Source organism: Musa acuminata, chromosome BXJ3-8, assembly GCF_036884655.1.
Source record: "Musa acuminata AAA Group cultivar baxijiao chromosome BXJ3-8, Cavendish_Baxijiao_AAA, whole genome shotgun sequence".
Lineage (NCBI taxonomy): Eukaryota > Viridiplantae > Streptophyta > Magnoliopsida > Zingiberales > Musaceae > Musa > Musa acuminata.
In genome coordinates, this window is record NC_088356.1 from 48,425,250 (window position 1) to 48,440,666 (window position 15,417).

A 15,417-nucleotide genomic window follows, 5' to 3' on the forward strand; every position below is an offset into this window, starting at 1 on the left:
CCTGTTTAAAGCCTTTACCAAATATATATTTATATTTATATACACATGAATCATATAAAACTTGACATTGTATTTTTTATTGGAAGACAGCAAAAATAATAGAATATATTCTTGATCCATGATCGTTGCTCGACACTTAATTAATGATCTCCGATGTAGATGGGCATTAGATCTATGATGGACCATACAAGATGGTGCTTGTGTTAATATATTTTGGACCAGGTTTTTATAGATTTTATGAGTCTTTTCTAGAAAATATCATTTTTGAATATTAAAAGGATTATATAACATAAAGCGAAGAAGATAGATAATTAAGATTTTTTTTTATTTTAGGTTTTTGGAGTTGAAGGTAGTCTGGCGTTAGAGATGAGTTGGCCGAATCAAGCTAGATTAGTGGAGGGTAGTAGTTGGTCTGCACACAACCCCAGGTGAGAGAGCTAAATGCTAGAGCAAATCCTACTATATGGAATTAGAAATCGGGTGAAGTGTGGATCTTAGTATAAATCGATTGAAGTTAGGTTTAATTAGGATTGATTGATTGTGTTGCGATGATTTTTCCTTGGATTAAATCTTGGTCCTGGGTAGATAACCTAATCCGGTTCCCCAATCATAAACGTACCGGTGTTAGAAAAACAAATGCAATTTGGTCTGACAATTGACCACCCCATCTCAACAAATGGGCCAAAATAATTTATCAGATTAATATAACATTCGGACGATCGATCGATCGATCTACTTAATTGTTTCGATAAATCATTATATGATGCATCATCTAACCTCTCGCATTCTCTTAGACCCTCTACCTATACCTAATAGTTGAATATTCTATTCTGAATCTTCAGAATCCATTAAGTATTGGGGAGACATGCTCAACACAATTTTTGTGACATACCCCCAACATAGTTTTATAGAACATCCAATCCAATTGAACTCAAGACTACTTCTGAGGCTTACGACCTATTTGAAAGTTGGACACACGAGCTCCCAATCCTCCCCTACTACACATTACACACCAAAATATGCTTTAACCAAAAACAAAAAAAACTTATAGATGGCCCGCCCCATGAGTAATTTCCCAGTGATGCATTAACAATAGGCTATAATTGGTCAAATTACGTCCAAGAACAGATGATGAGGAAACACAATCAAGATTAAACAAGACCCATGCATGTTTCAGGTGGCCAAGTTTGTTTGAGCAAGAATTGGTCCACAACGTGAAACATAAGCTGTAGTGGCTTCCTAGAACGAAAAATCGGGATGAGTCAAAGCATCAGGATACCTAAATGGACAAAAACCAACCATGTCCCAAAGAAGATGATCGGGCACTCAACCATCAACACCAATCCAAAAGAATTTTTCTTCACCAGTATTACACCAACCATGAAATCCCAAAAGAAACCGAACAAACTGGCACCAAAGTATAGCTGCAAAAGCATAAAAGAGGAGTGATAGCAAAGAGTTACAAACCAAGCTATGCTGCACCTTTGCTCAAAAATAAAATCCCAAGATCATCAAACTTAAATTATAAGCTGAATTGCTATTTCCCGATTCATGCTTCACTTTCATAAGAAAGATATTGTGGATCTTGGATGTAATTTCCATGTTTACCTAATAAAATGACATCTCTGAGGAAATGTTTACCCAACATCATTGTGACGCTTTTTTAAACAGCAAGTAGCACCGGCAGAAAATGAAGCACATTATGTTATACTATGACACATCCACACCAAGCCAAACTCCAATGTCAAACCCATCAAGAAGTGAAACATTAAAATCTTTCCAGAAGCAAAGTCCAAGAATAAGAATTAATATTTACTTATCAACCAACAGGCCATTACTGTCCTAAATTTAACTAATGCCAGGTGTTCAATCCCCTCCTTTCTCCCATCCCCTCTCCCTATCCACATTACCAACATAAGAAACTTTTGGATTCTTAATTGAAAATTTGCTTCTGATGTTTTTGTCATTAAGAATGCTGCTGTTTAATGATATATTTGGTAAAAGTATCAGAGTAAAGGCAAGTCTTATCAAACAAGACAAGCATGACAGAAATGAAATAAATCAATGCAAGTGTAATGGTTAATAGAAACTAAAGAGGAATAAAGGAAATACACTTACGAGTTGCAGGGGTTACCTTAGGTCAATGACAAAGCAATAGAACCAGTTGAGATGGTAAGTATTGTGCAAGAAAAAATTGAAGCATTTAAATTTATCAAGATCGATGTTTTAGTTCACAATGTATCATCCGGAGGTGCTCAAGTTTGTTCTGAGGTATCCCAAGAAACAGTACCATGGTTTAAGTGCATGAAATATTACTTAGAGGAGTGCAATAATATCACATAACTCTTACGATAAACAATTAGCATCTGAACTTCCAAAAGCCAAAACTTTAGTAGACCTCAATAACTCGGAAGCAGTTTCACTTTATTATAACAAACTTTTTTACTGCAAACGGTCCTGATAAAAAAATTTAAAAAGATAAAGAACTAACTACCAATAGCTCACAATGTCTCTAATGGAAGATTCCTTCAAGAATTGACCAACAAAACCTTTGAATAATGCAAAAGATGACATTTATATTCTTGACACAGAACCGTTATTTTCCTCAAAATGAGAATAAACAAGTCATATTTTTACCATTCTAGCAAGCAAGAAAGTCTACGGTTATTATGAATTCAGATGCTCCGGTTTACAGCAAAACATAGATTACACCTATATTCTCGCTAATGTACATAGATTACACCTATATGCTCCGGTTTACTTGCACTGAAGATGGTCCTCTAGATTATTTTGCAACTAAAGACCAAATATAATACAGAGATGACACTAAGAACATTATTGTAAAGAAACATGTCCACTTTTTCTTCAATTTCCAAAAATTAAAAAAAAAGATAGCTTCTTCTATGTTCACAGATCGCTTGCCACTATTGGCAGCATCACAAGTTATTCTATGATATGAAGTTAGTTAATGGGGGGACGCAGTTTCATGATTAACCTCCACTAATTTCAGGTGAAAATGCCAACCAAAGCAACAACAATTAAAGCATAACAATCATGTTTATACATAAGCTTTAAAGACAACTATAATCAAAAATCAAGTTTCAAGTCCTGATTCATCTAATCTCACCTTTTCTCATGTCATACCTGCTATACAATGTAATTGTCTTTTGATGGCTTTGAAGAAGAATGCTTGATGGCACAATGACCATCATGACAAGAAGTCTGACAACAGCAGGCTTTCAGATGAGGTAATTTGTCTCGCTGCTGTGATGAAATACAACAGATCCAACTGCTGAATTGCTAACCAGCAGATAAAAGTAGGGGCAGGGAGGAGAGAGAGATGGGTTGAGTAATTTTGTTGTATTAAGTCACATTAAAATTATAAAAAGAAAACAAATGCAGGGTCTTGTGAAAAATAAGAAGGAAACATAGAAAAATCAGGAAATAGATGAACATAAAGAACATGCTAAGAAAACCCAGCATTATTTTTTTGCATTTTAAATTTATCTTTTATCTAAGGAACAGATACTCCTTAAAACAAAATTACATGCAATTCAGACACTTTTTGTTAATTAGGATTCTGAAAAGAAAGGGAGAAAAATCACTAATCAGCCTATAGTAGGCACCCAAAAAAGCCTGCAGGTTGCATTTTGTAAGAGTTTGGTTCCAAATGAAAAACTATCAATAGGTCTCTTGAACCAAGCTCAAATCAAAATAAAGCTGGTCAAGAAGGGTGATAAAGTATCTTCTTCCTCCTCATAACTGGTATGTGTTAGAATTTACATTACTTGTTCTTTCATTGTTTTGACTGAAATTTTAGTGAATTAAGTATGTTAAATTGAATCCTCCCCCTTTATTTTGTCCCCCTTTTTTACCTTTCATCAACTCTCTTCTCAAATTCTTAAGCCTACCACCCTTTAGGTTGTTCTAAATCACTACCCTTGAATTGATTAAATCAACCACTACCATTGAGTTCATAAAAACTATGAACCCACATCCAATCCAAGTCTATTTCCCAAAGAAAACTATTTCACCTTTGGCTATTGAGTAATGCTAAGAGCAAACAGCCTGGTAAGCCAAGCTTCTCTATATTTGCCTTCAAATACTATCAATCCGTTCTAAGTAGATTGCCTAGGCAACATTCACGCTCAATAGATGTAGGAATGTCCTCTGCAAGAACTATTTGCCTTTCAGGTTAATTATGCACCATGTCTGACTTTCCATTGTAGAAACATATAACAATTGGTCTTGTGAAACATCCAAGTTCTGCTTCAGTTTCTAAAGCAACATGGTACAACTAAGAACAATGGTCAAATGTGTGATCCTAGACCTCTTCCTTCAGCCGAACCATGTGTTTAGGTACCGACAGCTCTTCATGGAATATAAATGTTCTTATTGCCAGCTCATGAATCTTATCGGTTGAGGCTTCAATTAACCAATCCTCTTCGACAATTTACCAAACCTTAGACATAATTGTCCATCATAACAAAAAAGAAATGTCTACCACATCAAATTCTTCTACTCTGTCCGAATAACGTTCTCTTACCCTTTCTTCTGTTATCATCCTGTTGCTTTGTTACCATGTATATGTCCTTAAGTTGGTCCCACTCCTTTATGGATCTGGGCAATTTAGTTGGCACAAAATAATACCTCTGGTGAACCCTTACACTAGTTCAGCAAATTGATTCCAGGATCATTGGTTTTATCCTGAATTGGTCCAATCAGCTCGAGAAGTTTAGCACAGTATGGGAACAACTCATTGACACTTCAGATGTTAATTGTTAGATGGCTTCTTCAATGAAGGTGGACGGTGATATTATTTATAAGAGATTCACCTCTCCATATGGCTGCCAAAAATGGAGGAGGTACTCAGTTATTCTTTTTTTAAAGAGAAAAAAGCAAATAAAACAGGGTTAAGAACACAATAAAAAAACATGCATGTACTACTGATCAGCATGTCAACATCAAGGATTTTTGTATATGTCATGGTACACAATGAAGGCAGATTTAGAAAAATATAATCATCTTCAGAAGGCTAGATTTCAGTAATGTCATAAAAAAACTACATTTTAGTAATCTTTAGGCATAAATTTTATATATGACAATAAGTAGCTCCTGATGATCTTTGTCTGATGTTTCAATATATGATACATGATTAGCCAGAGCTAGACTATTAGAGTTTCTTTTCACAAGTAATCAAAGATGAAAATAGAAAGTTGGAAATTTTGGTGAAATTCAAAATTCATAAATTGAACATTTAGGGGATTTTATCTAGAAAATTGAGTAGTTTTTCTTTAACTTTCTGTTGTAGTTTCAAAAGTTGAGGAAAATAACAAGCTTTAAGTTTTTTTTATTTTTAATTTTAATTTTTCCCCAAATTTAGGTTCCTTTAATATTTTAATTATTTTTATCTCAAATCTGATGTTTTTATTACACATTGTCCAATTTGACCAACCTAATGCAACACAAATCTTTATATCCTTGAGCATTCAATCCAGTAAAAGACTTGGTTCAAATTTCATGGACCTTTCTAACAGCAATAAAAAGTTCCATTCACTCTTCATTATATGGTTTCGCATGCCAATTCTTTGAACACTAGTCATCCACTTCTTTACAAAATTTTCATACTTGTGTCGTCTCATTCTCACTTCCTTTCCCTGGAAAGCCAAGAGGCAACCTCTAGAATTTCTAATTTATCTTGATAAAATATACTAGAAATCGAACTTAGATGTGTTACAAGGATCTACCAACTGCAAGCCAATCTAGCACTAAACATAAGATTAGTGGGAAAAAGAACATCTGGAAATATAATGAGATAAAACATCAACTGATAATGATACTTCAGCAATATTAGCTACATAGAGCACAATTAAGTTAATCAATGTTAACCTTCATCATCAAACAATAGACTATTGAATTAGATGAAAGCCTCTCCTCAAACAGGCAAACAGAAGTTACTGAACAAGGTACAAAACAACCATTCTCACAAGGTAAGGACAAAGTTAATGGCAGGAATTTAAAGCAGCAGACAACAAAAGCAGAACACAACTTTGTGACATGTGGTTTAGATACTGGACACAGCAACTGATAGTTGATACATCAATGTGCTATTTATTGTCTAAAATCCTAGATGTTTGAAATCCAGATACTGGCTGGAGGATAAGTAATAAGCAGCCTTACTTAAATTGCCACAACACAGTTAAAGGTTCAAAAGAACTTCTCATAATCTTGTGTTGGCTGGTCCCAGACCTCCATGAATCCTACAAGTGAAAAATATTGTTAAAATTATAAAACAAAATGTTGTGTAGCAAACATTTAAAACAAACTTGGAAAACTATCTAATATGCTTCAATATCCAAACTTAATCATTCATGTAAAGCAATTTGCAATGAATACAACCACACATCAGATGAATCCTCAAGCAAAAAGAGAGAGAATAAATAATAAAGTACAACAGTAAATACACTCCGTTTTCACTAGCTTATTACCGTAACAAGTATTTCGAAACCATTATGAATTGAGCTTGGAAATGTTTGTGCCAATATGCAAATTCAGCCTAACCCAATTCAGATGATCTGGCATACCTAGTGTTATGATGTGAACATACTTGAACATGTTTTTGGCATGGCTTATCTTTACAACATTTGACATAGGTTTTCAAATGACAAGAATTTTGAAAATTGCCTAGTATACGAGACTCTATACCGAGGTTGGGTCTAGGGACCCCTCAAGCTGCTATTTTCATGAAACGTGGTCACCTGGTTGTGAAAAGAGCAACCTCACTGTAATCCATGACCCAACCTCACAATTGATTCCTACTAAGATACTGTACACAGATAGTGAACCAGAATTTGACAGCACTTAGTAGTTAGTTGCACTCGTGTTAGTCTTGCATGTATTTAGTTAACATATGGGTTGTTTATGTACATGTACTAAAAGACTATTGCGAAGGAAACTGAACTTGAACTCAACCTTAGCAAAACTCTCCAGTTGAACTGCCCGCATCGACTATGTAACTGGTTAAGTCAAGGTGGGTTTCAGCTCCAATCATGACTATCCTACATGATTGGCCATTTGGACAGCCTCGTGCTGCAGTGTGTCGCTACAAGATGCATGTGACAAGGCTTACTTTCACTCAGATGGTAGGAAGATTAATATGCATGGCAGGCATTTGAGGTGTTCCGAGGTCAACCAGGATTTCTAGATGGATTAGGCAAGGCTCAAGATACAATTTCGGCACCTGGCACTTTCATATTTGGATTTGAAAGTGGAATCTAGCCCCAAGTCCCACTTAGCACTGGAACTGAGATGAAGGAAGACAGAGTAGGGGACTACTTCTCATTCCAAGTTTTTTCCCTAGCTTTTGTGTTGTACCAAAATGTTAGCTCTAATCTTATCTACAAAATTTAAATGGCTTTGCCTTCTATTTCATGAAAAGAAAAATCTCATGAACATCCAACAGTAGTAATAACTTTGAATTTTAATATGTTAAAGAACTTTCAAAATTCAAATGATTGCAAAAATAAAAAAGCTAACTGCTAAGAAAAGACTAATTTTGTGGGGGGGGAAACAAAAAATAGCAGTGAATTAATTGCACTAATCAAAGTTAACTTCTGAAAAATGATAATTTGTATAGAAAACAACAAAAACTGCAGCAAATAATACAAACCTATATCTCCAAGAGATCCATATATTGAATCATCAACACCAGGAAACCCCTAAAAACAGACAAAAAGGAAAAAAAAAATAGCAGATTTATATTTGTAACAGGATTATATGAAAGAACAGAAAGATTATCTTCAAGAGACTAACTAGCAGAAGAAGAATTTAATCTGAAGAACAGGATTTCTGTTAACAAGCCATGCATATACCTCAGCACCATGAAGATCAATTCCAACTTGAAGGTTATTAAGGTCTGCTTGTACTGATGGGCTGCATGACATATCAGCTCCCAGGTAGTCAGAAATGGCTAGACTGTAGCTGTCCTGAATGACAGGAAGGTCATCTGAATGTGTTGTGTGGTTCATAACATTCTCTACAGGATATATCAATTCGTTCCTGCTTTATTACCACATCAGGAATAACTCATCTAGTGAGGGAAGAGCACAAATATTAAGGTCTAATAAATTCAAGAACAAATGGCATAGAAATATCAAACATTCCACAAATTGACCAGCTATACGAAAAAACCTTACTTGGCCTTCGAAGGATTACAGGCATTCACTTCAATTGGAGAATCATCTTCCAAATCAATTACTGGAATCACTTTGTCATCACCTGAAAGACGGTTGAAGTCATAAGTAACTTTGGCCTTGCTATTTATCGACAGGCCAAAATCAACCGAAAGTTGTTTCTCAGTTTCCAGAGGAGGAGCTGAAATATTACAATCATTCAAAAGAGGATCACTGGGAATCTCAGTTATCTCAGGAGCTTCCATTAGGTTCAGATCACAGATTTTAAATGAAGTTGGTTGGTTTTGCTTTAAATCTTCCATCTCCGTGAATGACTGAGCTTCAACTTTTGGAGGTAAATTGGCAGTGACTTGTTTCAATTGATCGATTGCCTCCATTTCTTCACTCTGAGGTGGCATCTCCATGAACAGGCTAGCCTGAGTTTGTCTAGAGCCATCAAGCTGAGAGAATTGATTTTGCTGAGATGCAGTAGGCGAAGATGAGTTAATTTGTTTCTCAAGTTCCTCCTCTTGACTCACATGATTAGCAAACTTATCCTCCTTCCCTACATCTACCATCATAGCAGATGATGTTGAACGCAGGAGGTTCATCTGTGGCTCACAGGGAGACTCTATTGTTTCTTTAGAGGATTTGATATCAGCATCACCAGAATTAGCTTGTTCTTCACATTTCAAATGGTCAGAGTGATCCACATGCGATTCTTTTAAGAAGCCATCAGTTGGAACATCATCTATAACCATCTCAAAATCTCCTTTAGGAACAACTTCAATCTTGTTTCCACCATCAGTACTGAGGCAATGGTCATCTGTAGGACCTTTATGTGACAGTGATGACCGCGGTCGCGTTGGCACTTTTGGAAAACCACTGAGCTTCAATAGATCACTGCCATCATTGCTGACAGAGGAGACGCCTTCCTCGACTCCATCAGGCTTCACGGTTGAGTACTCTTCCGTGGAAATCTTTTTCTCTAACTCATCATGCTTACCACTCTTAACTCCTCCAGCTTCTAAATTTGAAGCCAACACTTCGTCTGCCCCTTTGTTCTCATTGGCATCCACTTCGGCGGGAACATCCTTCCTGGTACTGTTTGAGCTCGCCTTCGATCCAGCATCATCAAGCTCTGAACCCGATTCACCCACCACTTCTCCCTTCGAGTGCTGTTCATTTTCAGCGATACTGCTTCCCACTTCCTCGTACCCGCTTAGCCGATCTCTACGATACCCAGGGGCAAAGTCATCGTTGTCCTCTTCCATACTATCAGAATAGTCTCTGCTTCGTTCGTTCCACGGCCCATTTCTTTTCCTCTCTCTACCCCAATCCGGACCATCATACCCTCTGTTATAGAACCCTGATCTTTTCCTGCCTCTACCATTCTTCCTTGACCCCATTCGATCGTAGTCGTCGTTGAATCTTTTCCTTCCATACCCAACATCGGAACCCGCGTCCCCCAGCCGGGCAAGGGCCGAGGTCCTGCCTACGCTAAACGGCGGAGGAGCAGATGGGTTCTCCCGGCCCTGGCCTCTGAATTCTTGAAGGCCGCTCTTGGACATGGCACTGGGGAGCGAGCTCGCGGGAAGCACGCCCTTGGACACCAGGTACTCGGCCGCAAGCCGGCCAGCCTCCATTAGGATCTCCAGCTTGCTTGCAGGAGGGCTTTGGGGCTTCGAGTAACTGCGGCTGAAGCCGCCACGACTACGATTACGACCGAACGGCGAACCCGGCCGGAAACCATCCCTGGGGTTCCGATACTTGGGCTGCATTTTTCTCGGTTCTTGTACCAATCACTTGCAGAACAAATAAGAAAGTGATGGATCGATCTCCCAATGACGAGCTCCGAGATGTTAAACAATTAGGGCTCAAGAAAAGCCCTAGTTCGCTGAACGAATCAACCGTCGCTGGGCTCCAATCCGAAGGACTCACCGATTTCGTTGGATCAAAAACCCAAATAGACGCCGAAAACCCATGAATCCCGCGTAGAACCGCTCAAGATTCAGCTGGATGGTCCGGGGAAAAGGTCAAAAAGCCCTAAAATTCGACCTCCGATCGTTCCGAGTCCGGTCTCCGATCGAAGCCCCTCCAATATCGAATGAACCGAGGAAGGGAGTTAGCATACGCCTCGGGAGAGGATAAGTAATCCTAGGCCGACGAGGTGTCATGACAAAACTCTCTTACTCTTTCCGGCCAAGACGTTCGATTACCTGCCTTATAATTGGACAAGTAAAAGTGAGCATCGTGAGAGAGCGAGAACAACTCAACGACTTACCGGTTTTCCTGGCGCAGATACGTATCAAAGAAAGGTGGAAAGCATACGCAAAGACTGTTTCATATCACACGTTATGTCAACAACAACAACAACAACAAAAGAAAATTCGTCTTATTTGGATTTTTTTTATAGTCGTTTTTGTGTTTCCATATCATAAAAATTAATTTCTAAATAAAGATAAACTCTATTTAATCTCGGTTGAGTTGATTGGATCGTCAATTTTGTTAAGTTGAAATCACTGTTTAAAATTTTAAATTAAAATTTATTTTTTATAAATTATATTAATTTTATATCTAAGATGAGTCGAGATATCACAGATTCTACGTAATCTAATTATGACATGATATATGTGAGGTATAATATTATGTCATGACGAATCGTCTGACTTCGATATAATTAATTATATAATTATTAAACTTTTTAATAAAAAAAATATTATATCATTTAAATTTTTCTAATATGGTAAGAAAAAACCTTGTAGAAGAGCATATCTCGATGATTCACATATATTTGCTTAAGCAGAAATAGATCATTAACACCATATACAATAACATAACATAAGTCTTCCTTTTTAATTTCACTGACGAAACCATCATGATTTAGTTTATATTATAAATCCCCTAGTCCAACCAACTCCCAGTTTATATCCAGCAAGCTATGGTAAAATTCAAGATAACCCTGTGTGGATATTATAAAAACAAAATCAAAAGAAAAAGAAAACAAATTGGAATAAGAAATTGATTCGATGAGAAATATTTCCAACTTGTGATACAAGAAGCTGCAATGACCATATAGGATTACAGTTCGGATGATGCTAAGGCCATTGACTAATCGTGGACTCTCCTGCAAATGCAGGATTAGAATGTTGACTTTTTATGAGTAAAACCTATTTCTGTGTCTCGTTTCTCATTATGCAGCATTCAAGCCATGTCTTTGATTTCAGAAACTGCGTTTATTGTGAACATGTTCATTCTCCGGTTACATTATTCACTTTCGATGAGATCCGATAATGTGATGATATTGCCAAAAAAATAAAATCCCTGAATACCTTTTAATTATATATATATTTATGAGAAATATTCATTCTAAATGTTGGTGAAGACCATGGCCTCTGTAGCACCAGCAAATTTGGGTCCAACAAAACCAAAGCTTGCACACATTGAGCTGTCCCATACACGGATGCATGTCTTTTAACCATGTCACAGCTACTTTTACCCAGCCAGATTAGCAGCGCACAGTATGCAGCCTGTTCTTTGACTTCTTTATCAGATGATTCCCCACTTTGTTTCACTTTCTCTGAAACAAGCTGCAGCAATGGAGTCACTGTTTGTACCATAAATTAGATGAGCACAGTTGTTGGGTCGAACAGAGGGGCAGAGACAAGACAAACGAGTTGGATGTCTGTCTGATACTTTTTTTGTTGGCCTCTGCTTTATCTCCACCAACACACAAGTAGAACTACTGTTCAGATGAAGACACTTGGAAAGCCACATCCGTCGAATGCTTCTCCGACCAATCTCTCTCTATATTTGAGGTTCTTTTAATGCTACACAACACCAACAAAATTAGATTTCTGTTCCTATTTCACGATTATTTGGTCAGTTGTGTCACCAGAGTCATCTCCATATATAATTACTGACGAAGAAAGCTGCCTATCGAGATAGGTAGCAGCAGAACAATGAATCCACATAAAGAAGCAGAACTTGCAATGATGATGACACCAGAAACCTCGACATCACAACACAAAATGCACAAGACAATGAATCCAAGCAAAGAACCATGACATACGGTGATGACACTAAAAACCTGTATATATCACCACGAAACATGGCAATATGGCTTTGGGGCTGAACACAAACAGCTCATCTATGTTGGAGTACGTTCCTGCAGAACCCGCAACCGAGTCGAACTCATCGACGGCATCTTGACTCTTCTTCTTCACCCGCCCCGCGATCACCCTGCAAACCAGCATCGCTCTCTTCTCCTCGTCCGACGAGCTTACGCGAGCCATGTCATGCGCCCTCCCGCTGGTCGCCATGGTTTGGACCTTCCCGGCCTCATCGAGCTTGAACCCGTCTCGGATGATGCTGCACACGTCGCAGCGTTCCATCGACTGACACAGATTGGTGGAGCCGTTGAAGCCGAGGGAACACGCGAGGGTGGTGCAGTGGAACCTCAGGAGCTCGTTCCCATCGGCGACGCACCTCGGATGCTTTTTGGCGAGCTTGTTGTCGGCTTTGGTCTTGATGGAGTCTCTGTAGTCTTCGAACCTTGTGATGGCCTTCGGGGTGTTGTGGACCTTCAGGATCCTGTCTATCTTGCAAACTGGAGTTTGATTCTTGAGCCAGCTTGACTGGAAAATGATCTCGATGATGTTTCTGCTGGTGTCCTCAGGACCCAATTCTGATACTGTTGCAGAGAATGGAGAACGCAGAGGTCATACATCGTAGAGATCTGTGAGGAAAGGTGTAATGAAATGTAAAGAAGAGAGTTTTTACCTGCATGTCTGACCGCCTGGTGAAGCTCCAAAGACTCAGGCCTCACAAATATCTCCCCGCAGTGCGGGCAAGAACAGATTGAAACCCTCATGGAAGGATCCCTGGATGGTCCATTAATGGGATCAACCATCACATGACACTCGTAGCACCCAGAAAGCCTCCTCAGGTGCATTCCAGTAAGAGATCCTCCGACAGAAGAAGAGGATGATGATGAAGAAGACGCAGTAGCAGAGGCAACGATAGAGGCGGATGAATAAGAAGCGAAGGAAGTGGATATATCCCCACTGACATCCTTGCAAGGAGATCTCAGGGATCTGCTAGAAGTATTACAAGGATTCACTGCAGCGGCTGTGGTTGCTTCCTGACTCGTCTCACTCGTGCTGTCCCTCTTCTTGCCTTTCTTCCTCCCTCGTGCATCTCTCTGATCCTTACACGAGAATAAGTTTCTCAGGGCTCTCCAAGCCGGTGACTTCTTGGCTCTCCTCTGTTCTTGCTTCTTGCTTCTGTTGCTTCTCTTGAGCTTCCTCCTGGCTTCACCTGTCTCTGCCATCGCACAAGGGGCTTGGTTTCTTGTGGTTTCTCCCATGGAGAAGAGGCCTGAAGTGGTTCTACTCCCTTGGGATCAGATGGTATTTGTATTTTAGAGGGAAGTGTTGCTTGTATCGATCAAAATGCATACCTTGTGATGCTGCTTGCTGCGACAACTCTACCGGCAAAAGGAACAGTAGAATGTGAGGACTGAGACCAGGAAATGATGGTCATTGGTCATGAGCCATGATAGCCTTCTTTTCTGCAAAGAAAGGGATCATGTGCTCACCTATTGCTGCATTAAACATGGATAGCAACAAAAGATCTACAGTAAGCTTTTCTTCCTCAGAACTACTGTTTCTGCATCAGGACAGGCCATGGTTATCGTTCATCGATCACTCAGATTTAGCTCAATGAGCCCCCAAATCTTGCCTTCGAACAAGCAAAAGCAGCCCACGGTTTAAATCCAGAACGGCTAGTAAATTTGAATAGAGTGAGATGTGGTATTGTGCTGTCACCAAAGAGTAAGAAGTACACTTGTTGGGTTGTCATGCGGGGAAGATGGGAAGAGAGACCCAACTCCCAGCTTTCCCTTTGGCATGACTCCATTAACATTATGTCGTGCTCACCAGAGGACACAGCAGTCTCTGAACCCATTTATAGGACAGAGGCATGTGGTCATCAGTCATGGTAAGGGAGATGAATGCGATCCCGGAGGTAGGGGATGAACATCGATGACAGAAACGTAATGGATAAGAGTTCAGTAAGGTCACCCGCAACGCGAGAATGCATCAGAAACATGTGAATAGCTGAGAACAGGAACCGAAGGACATGGAAGTTCATCATCTGACAACAACAGGGTTGTCTTCCACCTTGGAAACCTTCATGGACTCCGGAAAACAGATGAAAGATGCAGATTACTGGAAGCAAATGAGTAAAAATTCTAGACGAGTAAAAATTCACAACTCAACTATGGTTTTACAACAGCGGTATATTAGTCGCACTTCATTTAGTCTGACATAAAAAATGAGTAATGACTATGATTTGACTTGCATGAGCTTGATGAATACATTATGATAATTTTAATTTAAATATTTTAATTAATGATTTAGATTAAACGAAATTATTAGTTAATTAACTCATTAAACTCGTGGATTGGATTCAAAGAACTCATGGGAGCTACCGAGTTATATTGCTTAAACATTTTAATGACTGATTTAGATCAAACAAAATTATTGACCAGTTAACTCACTCGGGATAGACAATTTATGTTCTAATGGATGGAACAAAATTATCTTCTCACCTCACTCAAGATTGGTTTTCTAATCAGAACTCCTTATTTTTAGAATTCTTAAACCAGCTTATCAGAAAAACAATGCAACATATTATAAAAATATTACAACATAATATTTATGTAAAATTTTATAAAATATTATGTTTATAGTATTTTTAAACTATGTTACATGTTATAGTTTATAGTGTTCTCAATAATACTAGAAAAACACTATAATACAGTATAAAATTATTCTAATATAATATATTTTAAATAATACTAAGACTATTATAAAGTAATACAAAAGTATTATAACAAAATATTTTTATATTATAGTATATTATTTTTCTTATATTACTGAAAATATAATAACACAATGTAAAAATACTATTATTTAGACCGAGAGTATATCAATTAGTCCCACCGAATAAGATTAATATTGACTTATAAATATCTTATTAATTTTAACTTAAGTATTTTAATCAATGATTTAAATTAAACATAGACCCGTTAATACATTGACATAGAATATCTCATTTATTAAGAAAAAATGATGATATTATTAAAAGAAATTAAAATGGAGAACTCTTTCCCAAAAAAGAGAGTCCAAAAAAAGGATTTTTTTTTTGAAAATTTCATATATATATATATATATATATATAT

General features: G+C 37.9%; 2 protein-coding genes across 3 annotated transcripts; both read right to left on the minus strand.

Annotated features, from left to right (window-relative positions):
- Positions 1-6,207: 6,207 nt before the first annotated feature.
- LOC135644250 (uncharacterized protein At4g26450-like) lies at positions 6,208-10,282 on the minus strand. Its single transcript, XM_065161724.1, has 4 exons — positions 8,196-10,282; positions 7,872-8,058; positions 7,670-7,718; positions 6,208-6,260 (listed from the first exon to the last, which is right to left on the minus strand). Exons 1-4 carry the CDS (start codon positions 9,950-9,952, stop codon positions 6,208-6,210), a joined length of 2,046 nt encoding a protein of 681 aa, XP_065017796.1. The 5' UTR covers positions 9,953-10,282.
- Positions 10,283-12,215: 1,933 nt separating this feature from the next.
- LOC135581260 (uncharacterized) lies at positions 12,216-13,889 on the minus strand. Of its 2 annotated transcripts, XM_065162153.1 has the most exons (3): positions 13,633-13,889; positions 12,954-13,550; positions 12,216-12,864 (listed from the first exon to the last, which is right to left on the minus strand). In XM_065162153.1, exons 2-3 carry the CDS (start codon positions 13,537-13,539, stop codon positions 12,254-12,256), a joined length of 1,197 nt encoding a protein of 398 aa, XP_065018225.1. In that variant the 5' UTR covers positions 13,540-13,550; positions 13,633-13,889; the 3' UTR covers positions 12,216-12,253. The 2 variants fall into 2 exon arrangements, with proteins under 2 accessions (XP_065018225.1, XP_065018224.1); XM_065162152.1 differs by having other exon boundaries at positions 12,954-13,889.
- Between the last annotated feature and the right edge of the window lie 1,528 nt (positions 13,890-15,417).